At 44.7% G+C, this 26,341-nt stretch overlaps 1 protein-coding gene across 1 annotated transcript in view; it reads left to right on the top strand.

Moving 5' to 3' along the window:
- Window positions 1-12,652: 12,652 nt before the first annotated feature.
- RIMKLA (ribosomal modification protein rimK like family member A) overlaps window positions 12,653-26,341 on the top strand; it is a 40,440-nt gene continuing 26,751 nt past the window's right edge. The window contains exon 1 of the mRNA XM_033226863.1: window positions 12,653-12,972. Coding sequence (XP_033082754.1) covers window positions 12,810-12,972 — 163 coding nt within the window. The 5' untranslated portion in view covers window positions 12,653-12,809. The remainder of the gene's footprint in view (window positions 12,973-26,341) is intronic.

Below are 26,341 nucleotides of genomic sequence, written 5' to 3'. Positions count from 1 at the left end.
TAATTTTTGTATTTTTAGTAGAGACAGGGTTTTGCTATGTTGGCCAGGCTGGTCTCGAACTCCTGGCCTCAGGTGATCTGCCCACCTCAGCCTCCCAAAGTGCTGGGATTACAGGCATGAGCCACCATGACTGGCCAGTTTTAGTGGCTTTTCTATTGTCACATGCTAGCCAGTGAGCAGTGCTAGGCAGGACAAGAACTTGGGTCTCCTAGTTCGATAGTTTCTTTCCTACTACCCATGCTGCCTCCTATATAGTCTACCTAATCTATGCTGTATACAGTACACTCTCTTCTACTGAATATAGCTAAATTATCTGATGTAGTCAAATAAAAACTACACCTAGGGGCCTTCAGTTGGCTTCAAGATTAAAAAAAATAAAATATGAAGGCTTCAGCAAGATACGACAAAATAAATCCAAGATACTGATTGTATGTTGTCACCTTCCCAGGCAAGAAAGGACAGGGCCAATTACTATTAATTTTTCCAAGTGAAGGGTGTGGCTCATCTGACTTTTGCTTCTCACCAGGAGTTTAGTTTGTAGGTCCAGGACTGACTTAGTTGGCAAATCAGTGTGAAGGTCAATTATTCAAAATGTTTTATTCACATTGCTGAAATTATCACATATGAAGATGTAGTTTGAAGATGGGGTGGTGCTTTGGTCTCAATGTTTCTGTCCCCCCAAAATTCATATGCTAACACCTAATACCAATGTGATGGAATTAGGGAGTGGGGCCTTGAGAGGTGATCAGGTCATGAAGGCAGAGTCCTCACGATTGGGATTAGTGCCCTTATAAAAGAGACCCCAGACAGCTGCCTTGCTGCTTCTGACATGTGAGGACACAGCAAGAAGGTACCATCTATGAACCAGAAAATAGGCCCTCATCAGATATCTAATATGCCAACGCCTTGATCTTGAACTTCCCAGTCTCCAGAACTATGAGCAATACATTTTTGCCACTTGTAGGCCACCGAATTTATGGTATATTATTATAGCAGCCCTAACAAAGACAGGTGAGGTGGGCTTGTGTCCCTAGCTGCTCTCACAATGTTATGTTTATGGTAGTGGCATTCTTCTGATACAATGGCAAACAGAAGAGATGTAGTTGTTCCTAACTTTCAGAGGAAACAGCCAGAGTTATGCTGCTGCTGGCCTGCAGGGAAGCTTTGTCTGATTTTTTTTTTTTTTTTTTTTGAGACAGAGTCTCGCTCTGTCGCCCAGGCTGGAGTGCAGGGGCGTGATCTCCGCTCACTGCAAGCTCCGCCTCCCAGATTCACGCCATTCTCTTGGCTCAGCCTCCCGAGTGGCTGGGACTTCAGGCAGCCGCCACCATGCCTGGCTAATTTTTTTTTTTTTTTTTAATTTTTAGTAGAGACGGGGTTTCACCGTGTTAGCCAGGATGGTCTCGATCTCTTGACCTCGTGATCCGCCCGCCTCGGCCTCCCAAAGTGCTGGGATTAGAGGCGTGAGCCACCGTGCCCAGCCTTGTCTGAATTTTTAAGTCACCTCCTGGCCAGACACAGTGGCTCATGTCTACAATCCCAGCACTTTGGGAGGCCGAGGCAGGTGGATCACTTGAGGTCAGGAGTTCAAGACAGGCCTGGCCAACATGGTGAAACACCGTCTCTACTAAAAATACAAAAAAAATTAGCCAGGCGTGGTGGCACATGCCTGTAGTCCCAGCTACTTAGGAGGCAGAGGCAGAAGAATTGCTCGAACCCGGGAGGTGGAGGTTGCAGTGAGCTGAGATCACGCCACTGCATTCCAGCCTGGGTGACAGAGTTAAGACTTTCAGAAAAATAAATAAAATAAAATAACATAAAAATCACCTCCTTACGACCTATGGAATAAACTTTTTAGCATGGCATAAGAGGCCCTATGGGACCTTCAACTTGCCACTCTAGTAGTATCCAATTACTTGAAATTCCCTGAATATGCTTTTCTGTGTCTTATCTCCATGACTATTTATGGTAAATCTTTCTCACGTTTCTTTGCTTGCTAGACTCAACTCAAGTAATATGTTCTCCCTGATGCATGGCGGCTTGGTACCCTTATGCAAATTTAAAAAGTATGTCTTCATAAAGGTGGGTGTATAGCTTAGTAAGCTGGATTTCATGCCAGACTTTGGTCTTCATGTTTGTTCTCATGGGATGCCCTTATGTACTTAACGACCTATATAACTGTTCCTAATTACACAACTGCATGCACTAGTCCCTGCCAGAGTATCTGAGATGCCCATGGGCACTTCTCCAAATTGACCACTGAGAGGAGGTCCGGGAAAAAAAGTCAGCACAAACAGTGGCCTGAGCAGCAAAGTGGCCAACAGTGGTCCAGCTAAGTGGTTTTAGTGGCAGACTAAGGGAACCACAAAGCAGGTGTCCACACTAAAAGCAAGCAGTGGTCAGTGCAACACATCAAGAGCAGAAACAAGCAGAAGTATGAAATGAAGCCTGGGCTGTTTGGTGGGAACATGTGAGATATTTACTGGAGAGTCTCAGCATTAGAAAGGAGAGTGTGACCCACATGAATTCTGAGTCTGACGAGGTTGCTAGTTATACCACCCCACTTCCCAGACACAGGGCCCAGCCAATCATACCCTGTACTCTTGGCCACAACGACTAATCCAGGGGTAGAATGTGACTTGAGTCAGGCCAATCGAAGCTCTTCCTGGGAATTTTTTCATTTGGAGATAGAAGAAAAGTTACCCAGCCTTCCAGATAAAGGACATTTAGAATGTAAATAAGGGCTATCTTCTCTGCCTTGTGGAGGAAGGTAATTCCCATAGAAGAGAATGGGATCAATGAAGAATAAGAAGGTTGGGATTGAAAAAAATGAGAAAGACCAACTTGGAAAATGCATTTTAGTCTCTAGATCTACTTGTGACTGAAGTCCATTCCTAGCCTTCCAAGGACTGTGAGTCAGTACCCTCCCCTGCTGCTTATGCTAGTTTAAATTGGATTTCTGTCATTTGTAAATGAGTAACTTCTAACTAATATAGGCAGGGAAACTTGGAAGGGTTCTGGGCACTTGAGCTGCCCAGGTGGGACCTATCTGTGACTCTTCCATGACCTTTTGGAATTGAGAATTTTCAGTTCATAACAAATTAACAACTCATCTTCAGCTCATCAAGAACAAGAGTTCCCTGCCTCTTACTTCCCTGGATATTACCGAGTTCTTTTGACAATCTGACTAAATTACTAACTTTTTAAGGTAAATCTCCTTGTTCTTATCCATAGCTTTGACATACAGAAGGGCAGATTATGTGGCTGCCCAAATCATCCATCTGACCTGGGAATTCTGCCTTGTAATTACTAAAGTTATACCAAAAAAGATAGAAAATAATCCATAAGATCTTCCTAGTAAGCCCTTTTATAAAATAAAGAACATCTACCATCTGAATAACCTTCTTAACACACTGGTTTGCATGCTCACATATTCATATTTTAAGCGTGTATGTAGATATACGTGTGTGTGTGTGTGTGTGTGTATATATATATCTCCAAAGAAAGTCTGTACAAATTGCATTTTGTGCCAGTGATATTCCACAAAGCTGTTAATCCATTCTCATCATGGACCAGTTAGTTTCAAATAGATGGTACCAATAATACTTATCAATCTTAAAATGGAAAACATTCGCAAGTCAGGCGGGATAGAGTCTTTGCAGTGACAAGTGGAAAATGGCCAGAGCCCACTAGAATCAGAACTCGGAGGAAATGATCTACCTAAAGGATCATTTGTCAGTGTCCAAAGACAATAAACCAGAACTGAATTCCCCCAGGTCTTGGCATCAGGAAAATCCATAGCATGTGAAGCCTAGCAGCAAGAGCTTCCAATATCAAAGGCAGTAAATGGCAGTCATGCCCTTTAGCAGCTAGCCCCAAGGGGTAACAAAAATAAGCTTTAGGCTCCTCAAAGGAAGAAATTCACAAGGACAAGAAAGAGGATAGGAACTAGACCAGCAGCAGTCTCAGGCTGGTGCTTCCAAACCAATGGGAACAAGAATGTCCACTAATACAGCCTGGCTATTACAGATGAAAGCTACAACCCAGTGAGCACGCAAGGGCTCAGGGAATGATGCAACATCTTTCACCCACTGGGAGGCAAAAGGAATTCAGCTCAAATTAGGAACTAAAGGTACAAATACGACTAAGACATAGCATACTTGCTCTCAAGGTGCTTACAATCTAGATGGTGACAGAGCCGAAAGGAGATGATTTCAAACTTTGGCAGGCAGTGGGGGAATTTGACAAGTGCCAGAGGAGATGAATGCACGGTGTGCTATGAGAAGACAAAGAAGGGTCACCTGCGCCAGTAGGAGCACTTGTTGGAGATGATGTTATTTAGGCTGATTCTAGCAGGCAAAGAAAGATGAGAAAAATTTACCATAAACAGTCATGGAGGGGAAACACCATAAACAGTCATGGAGGGGAAAGCAAAGCAAGTTCAGGGCATGTCAAGTAATTGGATATTACTAGAGTGGAAAGCTGAAGGTCCAAGAGGGGCTCTTATGCCATGCTAAGAAGTTCATTCCACAGGCCATGTGGAAGTATGGTGGAAACTGCTCATCATCCCTATCATCATTTCTTTTTGTAATGGAAGCTGTTCTCTCCTCCACTAAGTTTAGCTGAGCATATGTCTATCCAGTTAGGGAATATATTATCCAGCCTTCCTTGCAGTAGATGTGACCATGCGACCAAGTTCTAGCCAATGAGATGTGAATGGAAGAGTACAACTTTGATGTTACGTCATTAAAAGGAAGTTACTTGCTCTCCACTTTCTCTTTCCCGTCTTTCTCCTTCCAGAAGTCTGGACACAGATTTGGCCAAGTGAGCCAGGTTCAACCATGCAAACAATGACCGTAGGTGGCACACTGAGATGAAAGAAACCTGGGTTCCAAGACGAACAAGTGGAGCAGAGCTATCTGTATAGTCAGACATCCACCTTACTGGACTATTAAGTGAGAAATAAACTTCTTATTGAGTCACTGTCTTTTGGGGGGTCTGTGTTATAGCAGCATAGCCTGTATCCTAACGCAGAAGGGAAGAAAACAGTGTTGAGGTTTCTAATATAATTCCTGACTTGGTCAGAAATGGCTAAGAGGCTAGGAAAGGCTGAGACAACAAATGTCTATCCTTATTGATTATAGCTGAGTGAAGCAAAGGCTGGCAGCTAGCAAGATAAGCAACTATGCAGCCTTGTCTTGGAAGAGATAGGAAAAGTCCCTTGAAAACTATAAACGTCTACCAGGTTCTAGGAGCCAAGTTCATCCAGAGCAGGATTGCAGCCAGCAACCACCTGAATGCCTTCTTTGCACTCCACCATACAAAACTATGACCATTGCCACCTTCAAAAGCTGACTCCAACAAGCCTGCCATAAGACTTCCTTGACTAACCCCACTTAGTCATTTTGTGTTAATTATGTTTGCAGAAAGGAAAATGTATTTATGATCCTCCTCTGTTTTCTGAAGAGGATAGGTCCTCTAATTGGAAGAACTTCTGTTTTGTTGAACACAGTAATTTGTCCAGGGTACACTTTTTGGAAGTATGAGCTGGGATAAAATGTGTTCCTCTGAATAATGAAGAGGAATTTGGAAGGGGCTTTGGAGTGAGGGAGTTAAGAGCAGCAAAGCTGGAGGCTTGGAGGGTGGAGGAGAGTAGAAAAAACACTCTAGTAGCAGAACCAGGGAGGGCACTCTGGAAAATAGTTTATAGGGGGATTACTAAATGAATTGTTGCAAGCTACATGATGTAAATTGTGTCTTCTACTTCAGTAAATTCTGCCTGGTTCACTAAGGCCTTTGTATGAGAGGACACAGGGGGTGTGAGCTTGAATAAGAGGATGAGGCTGATATCTGGATGACATATAACATCTGAAAAAAAAACTAGAACAAGGAAAGTCAGAGATAGTGTCAGAGATTAAACTTCTAGAATTTCACACACCCAGTCTCTTACTTATTAATTGTATAATTTAAAAATGATACAGATTGCATTGCCATAATCTAAGAATTACCATTCACCCAATATCAGAGTGCCCATTACTAAAATAATTGCTTGCAGTTATTAAATGCTTACAATAATTCAGAAATGGAATCCTTTCTTCTAGCTGGGGTTGAGGTGGATTTTAGGGAAGACAACAGGGAACAAATTGTGTTTAAGCTGGGTCTTGAAGAGTGGACAGGAATTGGTTATGTGAAGACTTTCAGAGGCAGGGAACAGCGAAGATGATGTGACCAAAGTCAAGGTCACACTTTTTTTTTTCAATAAATGTATATCAATATCCACTGTGTGCCACACACTGTGCTAAGTCTCAGAGATATGAAGATTAATTTGGCTTCCCAGGCTTCTGTTAATATAGCCCCCAATTTTTCTATGCATTCCATTACTGGTTTGCCACATCTATCAGGCCCTTCTTGGCCACATTTCTATGTGGTCAGTTTTTCCCTTGAATTCTATTGTGTGTGTATTGATTGGATTGGTTGATTGAAATGAAGTTTTGCTCTTGTTGCCCAGGATGGAGTGCAGTGGCACGATCTCAGCTCACTGCAACCTCCACCTCCCAGGTTCAAATGACTCTCCTGCCTCAGCTTCCCATGTAGCTGGGATTACAGGTGCGCACCACCACGCCCAGCTAATTTTTTTTTATTTTTAGTAGAGATGGGTTTTCATCACGTTGGCCAGGCTGGTCTCGAACTCCTGACCTCAGGCGATCCACCAGCCTCGGCCTCTCAAAGTGCAGGGATTACAGGCGTAAGCCACTGCACCCGGCCATGTGATGCTTTTTTTTTCACTCCTTAATTATACCATTTGTCCATTTATCCTAGTGCATTTTATGTAAGTTTTTAAATTTTTTATTTTCGGGGGTACATAGTAGGAATATATATTTGTGGGGTACATGTTTTGATACAGGCATGCAATGTGAAATAATCACATCATGGAGAATGGGGTATCCATCCCCTCAAGCATTTATCCTTTGTGTTAGAAACAATCCAAATACTCTAGTGCATTTTAACCTGCTATTGATGGTCATTTCTCTAATTTATTGAGGTAACTTGAATTTTGATCTTCTATCTACTTGGCAGACCCATCTTCTTGGGGATTTATGTAATGTTTATAAAGACACTCCTTCTACTGTCCAGACCCATATCTCAATACCCTTCTATGCCAATATATAGTGAAGGTTGAAAGAAAGAAAAGAAATAAAGCCCCCAAAACCCCAGGTTACGAAAGCCTGCTATATCTGTATTTGGCCACAGTTTTGTAAACTGAACTTGCAATGATGTTTCTTAAATGTACAACCACAATTGCTATCAACAGAAACTGAGTGCGTACCACACGTAGAAACAGTATGCATGATGCATTGGGCCCGATCTTGAGAGGTTTAGTCTAGATGGGGAGGTAATTAGACAATGCACATATTCTGTTTGGTAGGAGAATTTTCCACCCATCTTCCCAATGGAGTAAGAGAGAACAAAATGTGGGAACACAGGAATTATCTCCTCTCCCCTGTTCTCTTATGGCTATGTTCACAAGGAAGAAGGAGATACTAACCTGATTGGTCAAAGCCCGGGCAAAAGGAAAAGATTATTATTATTATTATTTTTTTTTTTTTGAGATGGAGTCTTGCTCTGTTGCCAGGCTGGAGTCCAGTCGTGCAATTTTGGCTTACTGCAACCTCCGCCTCCTGGGTTCAAGCGATTCTCCTGTCTCAGCCTACGGAGTAGCTGGGACTACAGGCGTGCGCCACCACATGCTGTTAATTTTTTGTATTTTTAGTAGAGACAGGGTTTCACCATGTTGGCCAGGATTGTCTTGATCTCTTGACCTCGTGATCCACCTGCCTTGGCCTCTCAAAGTGTTGGGATTACAGGCGTGAGCCACTGTGCCTGGTCAATTTTTTTTTTTTTTTTTTTGAGATGGAGTCTCACTCTGTCACCCAGGCTGGAATGCAGTGGTGCAATCTTGGCTCACTGCAACCTCCGCCTCCTGGGTTCAAGCGATTCTCCCACCTTAGCCTCCCGAGTAGCTGGGACTACAGGTGCCCACCACTACGGCCAGCTAACTTTTGTATTTTTAGTAGAGACAGGGTTTCTCCATGTTGGCCAGGCTGGTCTCAAACTCCTGACTTCAGATGATCCACCCACCTCAGCCTCCCAAAGTGCAGGTATTACAGGCATGAGTCACTGTGCCTAGCAATTCTCCAATTCTCTTCATACACCAACTGGGTGTCCTGCAATTCAATTCAATTCAATTCTGACACTATCTACTGGTGCTAGCATCAGATGCTACAAGTTAAGAGCTTGGTCCCATAAGACTGCCCTCACTTCAAATGCCAGTCACAAGTCTGGGCCTCCTGTGCTTCTGACTAACTAGTTATAAATTGGGGCTTCCTACAATCCCCCTCCTTGGGTTCAATAGTTTGCTAGAATGGCCAGGTGTGGTGCTTACACCTGTAATCCTAGTGCCTTGGGAGGCTGAGGTAGAAGGACTGCTTGAAGCCAGAGTTTGAGGCCAGCCAGGGCAATATGGCAAGACCTCGTCTATACAAAAAGAGTATTTTAAAAAATGAGCTGGGCATGGTGGCACGTGCCTATATTTCCAGATACTTGGGAGGCTAAGGCTGGAGGATCACTTGAGCCCAGGAGGTTGAGTCTGCAGTGAGCTGTGATTGTGCCACTGCACTCCAGCCTTGGTGACAGAGCTAGACCCTGTCTATGAATTTTTTAAAAATTTGCTAGAATGGCTCACAGAAGTCAGGGAAATATTTCACTTATGTTTTCTGTTTTATCATAAAGGATACCATTTAGGAAGAGCCTTGGAAGAGATGCATAGGCAAAGCGTGGGGTGAGGAACATGGAACTTCCATGCCCTCTCCAGATGCACCACGTCCCAGCAACTTGATGTAGCCACCAACCCAGAAGCCCTTGGAACTTGTCCTTTAGAGTGTTTTGTTTTTTTTGGAGATGGAGTCTCACTCTGTCACCCAGGCCGGAGTGCAGTGGCATCATCTCGGCTCACTGCAACCTCTGCCTCCTGGGTTTAAGCAATTCTCCCGCCTCAGCCTCCTGAGTAGCTGGGACTACAGATGTACAGATGCACGCCGCCATGCCCGGCTGATTTTTTGTATTTTAGTAGAAACAAGGTTTCACCATGTTGCCCAGACTGGTCTCAAACTCCGGAACTCAGGCAATCCGCCCGCCTCAGTCTCCCAAAGTGCTAGGATTACAGGCGTGAGCCACCGTGCCTGGCTTTTTTTTTTTTTTTTTTATTTTTGAGACGGCGTCTTGCTCTGTTGCCTAGGCTGGAGTGCAGTGGCGCAATCTCGGCTCACTGCAACCTCTGCCTCCTGGGTTCAAGTGATTCTCGTGCCTCAGCCTCCCGAGTAGCTGGGATCACAGACACACGCCACCATGCTCGGCTAGTTTTTTTGCATTTTTAATATAGACAGGGTTTCTCCATGTTGGCCAGGCTGGTCTCTAACTCCTGACCTAAAGTGATCCGCCCACCTCGACCTCCCAAAGTGCTGGTATTAGAGGCGTGAGCCATTGTGCCCAGCCATCTATTCTCCTTTCAATCCTCCTAAAATACCCCCAGTTTTTCCCCAGTTCCATCCACCGCTACATGGCCATGTGCTTGGAGGGAGTCTAACTCCCAGCCCCAAGGAATGAACCATAATGAAATTAAGCCATTCATGAGTTTCCTTTTCTTTGCTGGTAACTGGCTTAGACATGGGCATATGAAACTGGAAAGTTGGCTTGAGGGCTTCTGAGAAAAGTTTTCCTTGCAAGATTAGAAAAAGAGACACACAGGAAGAAACAGTCTCTCTGCTTCTGCTGGACATTGTGTGTATGTATACATCAGCCAGAATTGTGGCAGCCATTTGGTAGCGATGAGGGGCACTAGCCTGAGGCTGTCAGAGTGAATATGGAAAGAGCTTGGGTCACTGATGATGAGGCGGGCAGATCACTTGAGGTCAGGAGTTAGAGACCAGCCTGGCCAACATGGCGAAACCCCGCCACTACTAAAAATAAAAAAATTAGCAGGGTGTGATGGCACATGGCACATTCCTGTAATCCCAGCTACTCAGGAGGGTGAGGCAAGAGAGTCAATTGAATTTGCGAGGTGGAGGTTGCAGTGAGCCAAGATTGCGCCACTGCACTCCAGTCTGAACAACAGAGTGAGACTCCATCTCCAAAAAAAAAAAGGAATCCTAACCTACCTACCTCCAGGTTTCTTGTTATATGAGATAATTCATTTTCCTTTTTGTTTAAGACAGTTGAGCCTGGAGTGGAGGGGAAAATAATGAGTTTAGCCTAGTGACATTGGGGTGATGGTAGGACAGCATCCTTTTAAATCCTAAAGCTCAGGGAACATCAAGGTTAAATTTGAATTTGGGAATCACCTATGGAGAAATATTCCATAAAGTAATACCTCTTAGAAAGCAGACCTGTACCTGGAAAAGCTGCCTCTGTGCTTGAGGAATTCCAGTGACATAAGAGAACATTGCACCTACATGTGTAGTCACTTCCTAACTGGATATGCTATTGTCCCAGGTCTTTGTGTCCCATCTGGAGAAGAGGAGATCACAGAGGTGGTAGTGAGCTCCTGGTGAAGGAGTTCAGAGAAAGAGATTACAACATCTGGATCCCATCCTCAGATTCTGCTCTCCTCAAGCCTGGCTTTTATGGACCTTGATAGCCATTTGCAGTTAACTTACACATTCTAGTCTAGTGTGGATAGCTTTGAAAATGGGTTATAAGTAACTTTTGAATTCACTGACTCATATCTTTTAGTAAATTACCATCCCAGAAAATCAAGATTCTGATCATCTTATAGACATCCTATCGGTGATACTATAGAAGCCTTAAAGGAAGCATCACATTCTATGGGTGATACTGTAGAAGCCAGGGTCAAAAAATAGATAACATGAAATACCAGGGAAAAGGCCAATGTAGAACACAGAGGTTCTAGTGCCCAAGCTTAGGAAGTGTTACACAAAAATTATGGGAGGGCCATTGTTTTGGACTGAGCTTTTGCACTAGGCCACAACAGACCAGAACAAACCAAATCGAGTCCCTCCTGCTAAATGCCACATAATCAAACTTGACATACATCCCACAACAGACCAGTTTTTCCTGAAAACAGATTTCAGTTTACCTGAGTCAGAATAAGAAAGTCCCCTCTGCTTTAACCCTTACCAAAAAAGTAACCCAAAGTAGCCTGATGTTAAGCAATCAGCTCTTCTTCCATTGTTCTGTTTCCTTGTTCCCCTCTTTTAAAACCCATTCTTCCCCCATTGCCCAGAGGAAGCTCTCATTCTGTTTTGTGGAATGGAGGCTACCTTAATTCATGAATCTCAAAAGCCAATTCAATCTATAACTAAATTTGTAATTTTGCCTTTTGCCATAAGATAGTTTTGAAAGTTACTAATCCATAGGGCACTACCGTTACTTTAAGAAAATACATTCATAGGAGGGGGGAGGAGATATTTTGCAACATCAAAAGGTTTACTTAAGATTGCTTGAAAATTTATTTTTGAAATTCCAGTATACAGAACTTTCCTACAGGCTTATCTGAGTAAATGCACACACCTGTACAATATTTACAGTGAAGCCTGTCTTCCCTGAGACAACTTACCCCATTTCTAAGTTGCCATTGCTGGGTCTACCTTGAAACTACTCTTGCTTCCCTAAGCCAAAAAAGATTATTTTAATGAACTGGAAGAGCAAATGCAGTCTCCAAAGATGGCTAACTTCAATCCTGCAGTTATTTAGACAGAAAAATCTGGCTTCAAACACTATGGTCTGCAGGCAGGGTTTGCAATTGGCCAGGACCAAGGACAGTGTTTAAAGATGACTCAGTTGTATGGCCTGGGGAGAGCCGGAGCGGTGAAGGGAGACCAGCCAGTGGTGGTCCTTCTAACTGAAAGGGATGCTAGGTCAGTTTTTTATGACTTCGAGGCTATGAAAGCTCAGACCTGCTGCAACCTAGGAGTGGGTGTCCAGTGTAAGAAAATCTGAGACCCCAAGAAATGCACCTTCAAATTATCTGAATGGGAGGTGGGTAAGACTCAACTTCCCCCTCTCCTACATTCTCCCCCACCCCTGTGGGGCTTACAGGCTAGGATTTCGGCAGAGAAATCCCTCTTCTTCCATGGCTTTACGGTCCAATTGGGGACCTAGTCGTGTGACCTTCCCCAGGCCCCAGAATCTCCTTTGGGACGTCCCCGAGGCCCTGTCTGGGGCTCAGCAGGCGTCCGCCTGTGTAACCAGCCCCCGAGCGCTCGGAATCGCCAAAGAGACGCATCCGCCGCCCACTGCGCATCGCTGGCCCGTCAGCTCGGAAACCCTCCGAGCCGCACTGGGCCGCCGTCCCGGCCCCTCCCGCTCCGGCTGTCTCACCCTAGCCCGCAGCGCCACGCCCACCGGGGGTCCGGGGCCTGCCGGGGCTGCCCTCTCCGCCTCGCCTGCGCCCGCCGGCCGCTCGGTCCCCGGAACCCCGGAAGCCCAGGTCCTTTCCCCCGCCGCCACAGGACCCCGACCCGCCGTCCTTTCCCGGCGCCGCCCGCCAGGGCCGCCTCTGCAGCCGCCAGCGCCCGCCGCTGCGCGCTGATTGGCTGGCGGGGCCGGCGGCGGCGCTGAGTGGCCGGGCGGATTCGCTGGGTCAGGGCTGCAGAGGCGCCTGGCGCACCCGCGGGAGTGGAGCCGCGGCGCGCTCGCCCCGGACGCCGGCCGCCCCTCCGCTCGCCCTGCTGAGCGAGCGGCCCGGGGCGCCGAGGGGTCCGCGCCGCGCGGGGCGCACCGCCCTGGCCGCCATGTGCTCCCAGCTCTGGTTCCTGACTGACCGGCGCATCCGCGAGGACTACCCGCAGGTGCAGATCCTGCGCGCCCTCCGGCAGCGCTGCTCCGAGCAGGATGTGCGCTTCCGGGCGGTGCTCATGGACCAGATCGCCGTCACCATCGTCGGCGGCCACCTCGGTGAGCGAGGCGGGCCCCGGGAGGGCAAGGGAGGCGCGCCGGGGTCCATGAGAGCCGGCCGGGTGGGCGAGCTCGCCGGGCCTCCCGCAGCGGAGTCTCCTTCAGGCGGGCACACCAGCCGCACTCCCGCTGCGAGACCTCTTGGGGTTGGAGAAAGCCGCTAACCTTCATAGCTTCTTTAACCACCACCACCTGCCCCGAGGCCAAGATTCGAGAACGCGATTTAATTTACTTAGGGGACTTCATTTTGTGAGAAACCCAAATTCACCTGAAGCCGCCCGGGTGTCCCAGGAAAATCAGGCTGTTAAACCCCAAATTTGCAAATCCTGCTCGCATCAATACCTTGACAGTTTAGACTCTGAGGTTTCTAGAAACCCACAACAGATTTACAAAATTAGGATTAAGATGACTGTTATAAAAAAGTTTTTTAGGAGTGTGTGAGCAGCAGTAATGTGCACCACATAGAATATTATTTCCAAACTAGAAAGCCACATATGGGGGAAATCTGAGAAAGATTTGGAGTCACTTCTCGAGTGTAAAGTGGGAGTGTAGACCTTTGAAGAGTTTAACTCATCCTTCTCCCTAGCAGCGTTGAATTCTGATTCCAGAAGAGTCGGGATTTCAGGTTCAGACAATTCTGGCCTCACCGATCACTCCACTGCTGTGTTCAGGAGACTTTTGTGGGTAAGACATGGTTGTCATCTGTGGGTTTGACCTCAAAAGGTTAATTATTTTTTCATATATCCTTAATACAGGCCTCTGTGATTTAGGAATCCCTGACGCAGAAAACTCCCTCTGGTTTGCTGTTTGAGTGTCTCTGGGGCTCCATTGGAGTCATCCAACCATTTCAGGGAGTCCAGGACTCAAAAGGATTTGCGCCCAGTTCAGGGTGCATCTTGGGTTACTGTTCGCATTATTTCACTTGATCTTAGCCAAAAGGCCGAGAAGCGATTGCTGTTCACATTATTTCAACAATTATTTCTGGTTAAATAAGCTCGTAATTTGCTACTTTGCTTTGGCAGGGGAAGGAATTTCGAATTCGGAAAGACTACTTCCAAGTGAGATTTTGAATATGACCTGTTTCTGAGTGGAATATAGCTGTTATAGATTTTTTCATCCGTAAGTTTATTGAAGTCCCCTCATACTTAATATCAGATTGTATATCCTGTTGGAGAAATATACCATAAACATTAGGTACTTTACATTTAATCTACAACAATGTCTTTCAGCTGCAACCGGTACCATCGCTCCTTGATTTATTAAAACTCTCACAGTTAATGTAGAAGTAGAATTCGGAACAGGGAATCTGCAGACGTGGATTCCTATTACAGCTTTGCAGTTAACAAGTATCTTGGCTTTGCTTTGGGCAAGCCGCTTTATGTCTTTGAATCTCAGGATTCTCATTTATAGAAACTAAAGGTTAAGGTTCCTCTCACTTTAAATTTATGTGTTTCATATCATATTTAAATTATATAATCTGTTGTATTTCACCCACCTAGATTAAATAACATGTTCATCTTTCTACCCAGGATGAACTTTTTGCTTATTTATTTTACAGCTTGTAAAGATGTCTCTTTTTTGAGATACAGTAGCCAAATTCCACATCACCTTCAGGTTGTAGAACCGTCACAAATTCTGTAAGAGCAAGAAAATGCTCTATCTAAAACCGCATTTTAAAGCATCAGCCCTAGAAAAAGATAAAATTAAATGCTAGTGCCACAGGAAACATTCAAACCCTTTTGTTTAGTGTCTTAAATATTAATGGAATTCGTATGTGAAAATACCTTAATCTATTCACAAACCAGGAGTTCATTCATTTTTTTTTTCTCTTGCTCAGGCTGGCGTGCAATGGCGCCATCTTGGCTCACTGCAGCCTCCGCCTCTCGGGTTCAAGTGATTCTCCTGTCTTAGCCTCCTGAGTAGCTGGGATTACAGGCATGCGCCACCTCGTCATTTTTTTTTTTTTTTTTAAATACAGACAGGGTGTCACCATGTTGGTCAGGCTGGTCTCAAACTCCTGACCTGAGGTGATCCACCTGCCTTGACCTCCCAAAGTGCTGGGATTATAGGCGTGAGCCACTGTGCCCAGCCCGTTCTTTTTAACTACAGGAAAATCTACACAGCTATTTGCCTGGTCGATGGAGAAATTGAAGACAGTTATTTTTTGATGCAGTTTTAGTTTTTGTTAATTCCGAGGTAGCCCACACACATCACAAAATGTAGAACAAAACTATTAGGTCACTTGCTGTCCAAAGCTGTCCAAAGATTTGTTATGGAAGCAGATTAATTAAACACAAGTGAGTCCCATGAGAATGACCTTGTCGGCTTTGTTCAGCGCTATAATAGTGGCTAGAATAGTGCCTTGCACATGGTAGGCTCTCAATACATATTTTTTTGATGAATCAGAATATGATCTCTGGTTCTTAGTTTCTTCTGTAGTCAAACTATAGAAAACCCTTGGCAATTTGCTGAGCCAAAGTATTTCTCGAAAAAAAATCCAGAATTCAACTTGCGTTGAAATACAGAAATATGTAGTTATGATGATATTGATACTATTTACTGTTTGAGAATTATAGAATGTGAGAACTGGAAAGGATTTTCAGATCATCCATTCTAATTCCTTCATTTTACAAAGAACCTGAGGCTCCAAGAGGTGAAGTGACTTCCTCAATGCCATCCAGCTGGTTAACAGCAAACCTAAAGTTAAAAAATTTGGTCTTCTAATTTCTAGCCCAGTGATATGGAATAAGCTTCCTTTAGGATGTCTGTAGCCTATAGTACCTTTCTCAGAAGATGTGGAATTGAAGTGAATTGAGTTATGTTGAGGCTAGACAGTGACTTTGGAACGTAATTTTATAATTTAGGAAGTTCAGGTATCACCTTTACAAAGCCTTTGTGCCTTCACTCCTTTTCATTGCTTCTTTATGTTAATTTAGGAATATGGTGATGGGGTTGATTGGGGCAGGTATGGACGGTGCCTCAGCCAATTGCTTAAATTCATTCCTGAGCTTTTCTCCCTGGAGGCTAGTGGGAGCCCAAATCCAGGGCTTAGAGTTTCAGGTTATATCTGGAAATAGGATTCAGACAAGAGATTACAAGTTTTCATGATTTTTATTTTTAATCTAGTAATCTGAGTGGGGAGGCAGTGGGGAGAGGAAAATGATCTTTAGGTGACTGAAGCAATCCTGTAGAAAACAGCCTTCCTTCACTCTTTGCTGGGTGTAGCATTATATGAAAATCATGTCCATTTTTAGAAACAGCAAGTTCTTCATTCATTTAACAGATATGTACTAAATATCCTCAACCCTAGGGATAAAGTGATGAACGTGACACCAGAATGCACAGATTGATAATAATGGTCATAGCTCTCTCTCTCTATATATATATATAGTGTTTATTCTGTGCCGGGCATAGGTGTAGCTTCTTTTTACCTATTAGCTCTTCTAAATGCCAATAAGGATATATGGGAATATAGCACCAGCTGGGAGTTAGGACCAAAACTCAGTAATTCTGGTCTAAACACTGTCTCCTCTCTTCCACTCTATCCTTTGCATTGGTCTACACTGATTTCACCATGCCTGTCTGTGACTCCAGACCTTGCACTAAAATTCCCTCTGCCTCGGATACCCACTGTTCCCTCCCACATGGTTCACCTTTATTCATCCTTCAAATCCAGCACAAGTCACTTGTCTCTAAAAAGGCTTGCTTGAGCTCCTTTCTCTGTCTCCAAGTAGTCCCTCTCTTCCATCTGCTGCCAAATAGCTTTGTCCATACCTTTTAAAATAGCACTCATCGTATTTTGCTATAATTTGTCTATTTATACAGTTTATATTCCCCCTCCCTCTGAAGAACCAGGATTCCTCAAATGTGTGCTTCGTAACTGGTACATAGTAGGCCTTCAGTTAATGTTTGTTGAATGACTGAATGAAGTGTCTTAAAAGCTAATTTGAAGTATGTGAGACTTACTGCAATGAGCTAAGGAGCTTCTGTGTGGGGGAGATCATGAGGGGATGTGTAAATGAGGACAGATTCACTAGGAAGAATTAAGTTATTTGTCCACCCACAGCTCTGTATGATTAATTGGCTCAAGAAGCAAGTATAGTAACAAACTCAGGGACAGATACCCACCAAGACATAAAACGAGTCTGACCTGGAAATGAGGTTATGTTACTGTTTGTCTCTTAGGAGCAGGATGATTCAGCATTCCTTCCCTTACATGCAGAGCTAAAGCGTTGGTAGCTAAATGGCAAATTCTAGGTCAGATTCTTTAAATCAAGGTGTTCTTGGATCCTTTTACTTGGGTCTTTGTAGTAATCAGGTGAGTCAGATTTAAAAGAGTTGGGAATGGGTGGATTCTGACTACATTTGTATAAGAAAATGGTCTTACCTCAGATCACTAAAAGGCAACCAAAGAGAAAGGATGGACTCCCATCACTGTGCAAGAAGACACTGGCAGGAAAGAGTACCATGCTAACTTTTGTGCAGAAAACTTGATCTTTAACTTCAGTTCCTGCTAAAGGCTTGTGCCCGACATCTTATAATGCACGATACCACTGTACCACACTCGTGGAAAGAAAGGTCCGGGAATGAGTACAAGCACCTACCATATATTTCCAAATAGACGTGAGTACTGCATGGATGTGCTTTACCTCTTAGGTCCACATTTATGTCTGTAGGCTCACCGCAAAGGCTGAGAGTGGGATGGATGTTTAGTTTATGTTTCTAACAGGAGTTTTTACACCCCATGAACTATGTTAGGAAGAGTTTTACAACCAGTAGATGAGATCCTTCATGGATCTCAAAGCCCTGCTCGTAGATTTCCTTTTCTTTTCTTCTTCTTCTTCTTTTTTTTTTTTTTTCTTTTTTTTGAGATGGAGTCTCACTCTGTTGCCCAGGCTGGAGTGCAGTGGCGCAATCTCAGCTCACTGCAACCTCCGCCTCCCAGGTTCATGCAGTTCTCCTGCCTCAGCCTCCCAAGTAGCTGGGACTACAGGCACGTGCCACCATACTGGGCTCATGTTTTGTATTTTTAAAAGAGATGAGATTTCACCATGTTGGCCAGGCTGGTCTTGAACTCCTGACCTCAGGTGATATGCCCACCTTGGCCTCCCAAAGTGCTGGGATTACAGGTGTGAACCACCGAGCCTGGCCCCTACTCCTAGATTTCTGAACCACCTGCTGCTGCTACCAGAACACTTCCACCAAATTTGTTGGGCCTGCTTGGTGGAAGGGAGTACAGCCATCACTCAGAGATGTTTGTGTCATCTCCACCCATCCACACCTCCTTGCCACTCCCCTCACTAGCAGGGAGGACACTGAATCTATATACGTCAGTGCTAGCCTCATCTCACTCCAGCTACTTCCTTGGCCACTTTACCCATTGTCCCGAGAAACAATTATAATTTGGATTATAATTGTTTTTGGATTATAATTGGGTTTATATGGGTTTAACACAAACCTATAACATATTCTGAAAATTTTTTTAGAGAGACCATGTCTCTATAAAAATAAAAAATTAGATGGGGTGCGGTGGCAGGTGCCTGTAATCCCAGCACTTTGGGAGGCCAAGGCAGGCAGATCACTTGAGGTCAGGAGTTCGAGATCAGCCTGGCCAACAAGGTGAAACCCTGTCTCTACTAAAAAAAAATACAAAAATTACCCAGGCTTGGTGGCATACACCTGTAATTCCAGCTACTCAGGAGACTGAGGCAGGAGAATCACGTGAACCTGGGAGGCGGAGGTTGCAGGGAGCTGAGATTACGCCACTGCCCTCTACCCTGGGTAACACAGTGAGACTCCATCTCATATAAATAAATAAATAATAGCCAGGCATGGTGGAATGCACGTGTAATCTCAGCTACTCAGGAGGCTGAGGCAGGAGAATCACTTGAACCTGGGAGGCGGAGGTTGCAGTGAACGGAGATCACGCCACTGCCCTCCAGCCTGGGTGACACAGTGAAACTCCATCTCAAAAAATAAAAAATAAAAATTAGCCAGGCATGGTGGAGTGCACCTGTAGTCCCAGCTACTTGGGAGGCTGAGGCAGGAGGATCCTGTGATAGTGCCACTGCTCTCCAGCCTGGGCAATAGAGCGAGACCCTGTTTCAAAAAAAAGAAAACATATAACTCCAGATTCCACTATGAGAAAGTGATAAATTTAGATTACTTTGTGTTGAGGATCTGACAGGAATACTGATTCTTCATTCCTGTAACTCTGTTATTAATACTTTAGTATATTTTATGTGTCTTAATCTTTTCAAGAATCCTATACATTCATTTATTTCATTTAACAAATATTTATTGAGTGCCCACTGTGCCAGGCATTGTGCTAGGCAGTAGGGATAAAATGGAGAGTGGGAACAGAGGCAGGCTTCATGCTCATTATTATGATTTTATTCATTTCCTGTCAACAGATATCTGTTGATGGCCTACTGTGTATAAGGTACTGTTTCTAGGCACCAGAATAAAGTAGGCAGAAATCTGTGCCTCTCAAGTAGATTACATTCTAGATGGGGAAAATAGAATGTAAACAAGGTAAATGCAAAGTATAGTATATTGGTGAAAAGAGCTAAGGAGAAACAAAGAAAAGAGAACATTTCTGGAGGTAAGAGAGGGGATTGCAATTTTAGACAGGGTGGCTGGGGTGGTCCTCACCCAGAAGATGATATCCATGTAAAGATCTGAAGGAGGCAAGGGTGCAAGCCGTTTAGATATCTGGAAGTACAGTAGTTTAGGCAACAGGGAATAGCAAGGGGGCCAGCGTGGCAGAGCAGAGTGAGCCAAGATGTGAGTATCAGGAGAGGAGGTCAGAGAGGTGGGTGGGGAGGAAGCAGATACATAGGGCCTGGTGGATCACTGAAGGACATTTGCTTTTACTCTGGATGAGCTGGAATCCACTGAAGGATTTTTTTTTTTTTTTTTTGAGATGGAGTCTCACTCTGTTGTCCAGGCTGGAGTACAGTGGTGCGATCTCAGCTCACTGCAACCTCTGCCTCCTGGGTTCAAGCCATTCTCCTGCCTCAGTCTCCCTAGTAGCTTGGATTACAGGCACACGCCACCACACCCAGCTAATTTTTGTATTTTTAGTAAAGACAGGGTTTTGCCATATTGTTCAGGCTGGTCTCGAACTGCTGGCCTCAAGTGATTCACCCATCTTGGCCTCCCAAAGTGCTGGGATTATGGGCATGAGCCACTGTGCCTGGCCCACTGAAAGTTTATTTTATTTTATTTTATTTTTAGACAGAGTCTCGCTCTGTCACCCAGGTTGGAGTGCAGTGGCATGATCTCGGCTTACTGCAACCTCCGCCTCCCGGATTCAAGCAGTTCTCTGCCTCAGCCTCCCAAGTAGCTGGGATTATAGGTACATGCCGCCATACCGGCTAATTTTTGTATTTTTAGTAGAGATGGGGTTTCACCATCTTGGCCAGGCTAGTCTTGAACTCCTGACCTCGTGATCCATCGGCCTCAGCCTCCCAAAGTGCTAGGATTACAGGTGTGAGCCACCGTCCCCAGCCTCCACTGAAAGCTTTTGATCGGAGAAATGACATGATCTGCCTAATGGGTCACGGAGTCATTCTGGCTATGCTGTTGAGAATAGACCAGAGGGACCAAGTGCAGAAGTAGGGAGGTTGCTTAGGAGGTTAGTGCTACATTTCGGGTGAGAAGAAATTATTGGGCTAGAAGGATTTCAGGGGAGAAGGTGAAAAGTGACTGGCTTCAGGCATATTTTGAAGACAAAGTGATCAGGATTTTACTACTGGATCAGATATTGGGTGTTCAGGAAAGACTAGTCAAGGAGGACTCCAAAGTTTTTGGCCTGAGAAGCTGGAAGAATAAAATATGATATTTGCTGATATGGAAAGGAAGACAGGTATAAGTTTGGGCAGGTGATGAATATCAGAACTCAGTGTGAGTTGCACTTTAAACATCCAAGGGGATATGTCAGGTAGCCATTTATGGAAAGATTGGGATTCAGGAGAAAGGCTTGGCTTGGAGCTATCAAACTAGGAGCACCTTTACACACCTATCAAGGGAGTGACTATAGATAGAGAAGGGTTCAGAGACTGAGCTCCAGTGCTTAGTGGTCAGAGTGAGTAGGAGAAACTAGCAAAGAATCCTGAGTAAAAAAAAAATGAAACCCAGGAGAGTAGGTGTCCTGTAAGCCAAGTGGAGAAAGTTGTTCAAGAAGGAAGATGTGATCAGATCATGTCAAATGTTGCTGATAAGCCAGGCACAGTGACTCTTGCCTGTAGTCCCAGCACTTTGGGAGGCCAAGGTAGGTGAATCCCTTGAGGTCAGGAGTTCAAGACCAGCCTGGCCAATATGGTGAAATCCTGTCTCTACTAAAAGTAAAAAAATTTAGCCAGGCGTGGTGGTGCACGCCTGTAATCCCAGCAACTCTGGAGGCTGAGGTGGGAGAATCGCTAGAACCTGGGAGGCGGAGGTTGCAGTGGGCAGAGATCATGCCACTGCACTTAAGCCTGGGTGACATAGCGAGACTCCATCTCAAAAAAAAAAAGTTGCTGGTAGATGAAGTCAGATGAGGAATGAGAATTGATTTAGCATGTGCATGTAGCATTGGCAGCCCCAGGAAGAGCAGTTTCAGGTAAGTGGTAGGAAAAAGTGAATCTAAACAGTCTAGGAGTTTTGTTGTAAAGGGAAGGTGAAAAACAGGATGGGAGCCCAAAGTGAGACAGGATTGAGAGGATTTTCTTTTCTTTTTTTTTTTTTTTTTTTTTTTTTGAGATGGAGTCTTGCTCAGTCATCCAGGCTGGAGTGCAGTGGTGCGATCTCTGCTCACTGCAACCTCTGCCTCAGCCTCCTGAGTAGCTGGGACTACAGGCACCCACCACCACACTCGGCTAATTTCTGTATTTCTAGTAGAGATGGAGTTTTACCATGCTAGCCAGGCTGGTCTCGAACTCCTGAACTCAATTGATTTGCCCGCCTCAGTCTCCCAAAGTTCTGGGATTACAGGCGTGAGCCACTGTGCCCAGCTGAGAGACTTTTCATAAAGAAGGGATACACAACGGTACATTTGTGTGTTGTCGTGAATGATCTAATACAGTGGGAGAAATTGGTGATGTAGGAGAGACAGGCAAATGGCAGGAGCAGTGCTTTAAGCGACTGAGAAGGGCTGGGATCTACCATGTATTTGGAGGGGTTGGTCTAAGCTAGGAGTAAGGACAGTTCAGCCATTATAAGAACAGAGAAGGTAATCTGTATGTCACAGGTGCAGGTGGGTGGATAGATGTGATAGTGGAAACTTACAGAGAAGGTCTTTTCTGATTGCTTCAATTTTTCACATTGAGATAGGAAGAATGAGAAGATGGGACAAAGTAATAAAGGTGTAAGATAAGAAGAGAAAGTGTGAAATAGTGTTGAGGTTGAGTGAAGGGACTAGGGAAGTATAATGATTGCCAGACATTAAGGGTGCCCTTGAGACAAGTCAGCAGGTTTGTGTATTTTCTCTAGGTATGTTTCATTACAAAGGAGGGACATGAAGTAGAGGATTGGATCGGTCTGACCAGAGTAGTGGTTTACCTAAACGCTAAGTGGGTGCAAGGATTTGAGGGTATATGCAGAAGTGATCATGGTGCTTGCCTATGGAGTTTGAATAGGATAAGAAGGAAGTTGAAGATATGAAGGGAGGGACAGTGAAAAGATGGTGGTACCCATGGATGGTAGCTTCTTGTGGGGTCAATGCATAGCTGGGTCAGTGTATAGTACTAGAGGAAGCAAGCTGGAAAGCTAGGAGGAGTAGTTGGAGATTAGAATAAAGATTCTTGCACAAAGTCTAGAATGTAACCAGGAGTGGTAGCTGAGGTGGGATGGTGGAGAAGATCTTTGGAGAAAAGGAGGTCAAGACATTGAGAGTCCTTGGCATTGAAAGGATTCTTCATAGGGACATGGAAAGCACCAATATTTCTGACAGTGTGGGAGTAAGGAGCTAAAGCTTCAAGAAGAGAGGGAGTGACCTGGGCTCTGTAGACGACTTGCACAAGAAAGGGTGATGTGTTGTGTGGCCTGATGAGATTCAGGCTGGATATTTTAGGGAGGAGAGAAGGCAGAATGATCTGGTCATTGCAGTCAGGAGCAAGGAGGATATCTAGGCCCAGTAATCTGTGGCAAGAGGGGAGAAAACAGCCACAACTTAGAGAGCTGTTGGGGAAGCAGTGCCATTGGTGAGAGACGGGGTGCAAGCTGGACTCAGAAAAAGAAGGAAGGTGAAGGGAAGGCACATGGAAAAGGTTGAGGATAAGGGAATTTTCTGCCCATTGAGTTTCAGAGGGCAGAGTGGAGATGGGAAGAGGTGGAGGGTGGAATGAGAAAAGGCGGTGTCAATAGCAAAGACTTGGAATCAACCCAAATGTCCTTCAGTGACAGACTGCATTAAGAAAATGTGGCACATATACACCATGGAATACTATACAGCCATAAAAAACAATGAGTTCGTGTCCTTTGTAGGGACATAGATGCAGCTGGAAACCATCATTCTCAGCAAACTATCGCAAGAACAGAAAACCAAACACCGCATGTTCGCACTCATAGGTGGGAATTGATCAGTGAGATCACCTGGACATGGGAAGGGGACCATCACACACCGGGGCCTATTGTGGGGAGGGAGGAGAGATGGCATTGGGAGTTATACCTGATGTAAATGACGAGTTGATGGGTGCTGACAAGTTGATGGGTGCAGCACAGCAACATGGCACATGTATACATATGTAACAAACCTGCATGTTATGCACATGTACCCTAGAACTTAAAGTATAATAAAAAAAAAAAAAAAAAAGCAGTGTCAGAGCCATATGGGATCTAGAGTCCAGGGAAATGATGTGGCATCAGAGACGGAGACTTGGATGACTGATATGAACAGAGGAGAAGGACTTGCTGAGCTTTGTCTTCATAGCTGAAGAAAGATCATGTTGTGAGGTGGCAAGGGAGATGAGGGAGGAAGCTTTGCCAGGTTCTGGGGCCCTTCCGTTTTATAGAAGAGGAGACAGAACCGAAGAGATTTTTGTGTCTTGCCAAGCTAAATGATAGCAGCTAAATAAATCAGGACTCTGATTTGAAGGCCAATACTGTATCCACTTTGCCAGATTACCTTTCATCTCATGTTGTTTCAACTTCTTGAAGGGCCTTTCCAAGGAGTTACTGTAGCCCTGAGACATTCTTGAACTCAGTGCCTATAAGATGCAATGTCTTACTGTTGATTTGTTTGAGAGGTGGAGATTATGAATTTATTAGTTTCCAACATTTCTTCAGAGCTTAGAGGCACGAGGAGTCAACATTTTCTTTCTGAAACTTTCCTTGATTTTTCTCTTTCCCCAGGCAGAGATAATCATCCTAACTGCTCCTTCCTCCTTTGCTCTCCCTGGACCCTGATGCAGGTCTGTTGGAGCACTTAGCACATGGTGTTACAGTCAGTCTCCTGTCTCTCCTGCGGCTCCACGAGACCCAGGTGCTCTGCACAGAACATTGATAGCATTAATAACAACTGTGTGTTGTCTGTCTTAAATTCCAGGGATGTTGTTTGTTTTACTCACACCTCTCAACTCCCATGCCCAGCCCTTAAGACAGTGCTTGTTCCTTCCCTGTCAGTCCCTTTGGCTTTCACCATTTGATTGCACCAGGGCCCGGCTTCTGACTACCAGCACCTGCACCTGTCAGAGGGCTTTGTCTGGTACAGGATCCCATGTTGCCCACACATGTATTGCAAGCCAGAAGGGTCAGGAAATTAACACCATGCCCTTGGAGCAGCCTTAACCAAAAACTGAGTTGATGTGTAAACCACTTGAAATTGGCTGGGCCTGGTGGCTCCTACCCTGAGAGGTAGACATTATGAGTTTATGAAATCCCAGCAATTTGGGAGGCCAAGGCAGACAGATCACCTGAGCTCAGAAGTTCAACGCCAGCCTGGGCAATATGGTGAAAACCCGTCTCTACAAAAAATCAAAAATTAGCCAGGTGTGGTGGCTTGTGCCTGTAGTCCCAGCTACTCAGGAAGCTGAGGCAGGAGAATCACTTGAGCCCGCGAGGCAGGGGTTACAGTGAGCCGAGATCATGCCATTGCACTCCAGCCTGGGCGACAGAGCAAGACCCTGTCTCAAAATAAAAACTTGAAATCATCAACTCCCTGGCCTCTCAGGTGGAATAGCTGAAGTGCATGTACTAAGCCATTTCCTAGAGTTCCTCAGCAGGATTCAGCTCTGGTTGCTGAGAGGTGGTAACTCACTTGATAAAGTATGTTTTGTTTGCCTCATTCCCTTCTCTACGCCCCTCCCAACGTTTCCTGAAATTACTATCCAAGTAGACTACTTGCACTTAAATACTTGTCTGATTGAGCTTCTCAGGGCTTGACCCAAAGTAGGTGCTAAATAAATATGCACTGAATGAATATGTGAAACAATAAATGTGTTTCATGAGTGAAAAAAATGAGTATTTAAGTTATGTCTCTATCTTTTTCTGTGAGGAGACTATAATCTCCTGGTAGGCAGAGACTGTCTAACTCAACTTTGTATTCCTGCTTAATAGTGTGTTTGAGTCATACCAACCAGTTCAGTAAATGTTGAATTGAATTAAATCACCTCAAAATCACGGTTAGTGGAAAGAGAAAATGGCCACATAAATGTCTGTGCATTTTAGTGAGGTGGAGGTGAGATTTCTTTCGGCATTGTCACAAAGAACTTTAAAAGGGAAGGAGGAGGGGTGTGGCATCTACTTGTTAAGAATAAAAATAACTGTTTTACAAAAAAATGCTGTGGGTGGGATAGGAAGAAATAAGGGGAAAGGTAGAAACTGATGGAGGTGCACCAAGTCATGTTTGGATGACACATCTTCCTCATAACACAAGATAATCTGAAGTGCTAAGTAGATTATCTTATTTATTTATTTATTGAAACAAAGTCTCACTCTTGTCCCCCAGGCTGGAGTGCAATGGTGCGATCTTGGCTCACTACAACCTCTGCCTCCCGGGTTCAAGCAATTCTTCTGCCTCCCGAGTAGCTGGGATTACAGGCACCTGCCACCACCCCCAGCTAATTTTTGTATTTTAAGTAGAGACAGGGTTTCACCACGTTGGCCAGGCTGGTCTCGATTTTCTGACCTCAGGTGATCTGTCTGCCTCTGCCTTCCAAAGTGCTGGGATTACAGGCGTGAGCCACTGTGCTTGGCCTACTCATGTCATTTATATAGTTGATTCCTTTCTGGTAACTTTCAGAGTTTCACTGCCAGCCACTGTTACATGATCCTGCTCAAATATAATGGTTCTAAAAGCTACCGTAAGTGGGGTCCTTGGTTGCTATCATGCTTCAGTTTCCTGCTGTTTTCTTAATTTTTCTGCTTGTTTTGTACATGAAGGTTTTTT

Source organism: Trachypithecus francoisi, unplaced genomic scaffold (assembly GCF_009764315.1).
Source record: "Trachypithecus francoisi isolate TF-2019V2 unplaced genomic scaffold, Tfra_2.0 Lachesis_group12, whole genome shotgun sequence".
Taxonomy (NCBI): domain Eukaryota; kingdom Metazoa; phylum Chordata; class Mammalia; order Primates; family Cercopithecidae; genus Trachypithecus; species Trachypithecus francoisi.
Note: the sequence above shows the minus strand (reverse complement) of the source record. Positions and strands in the feature narration are given on the sequence as shown.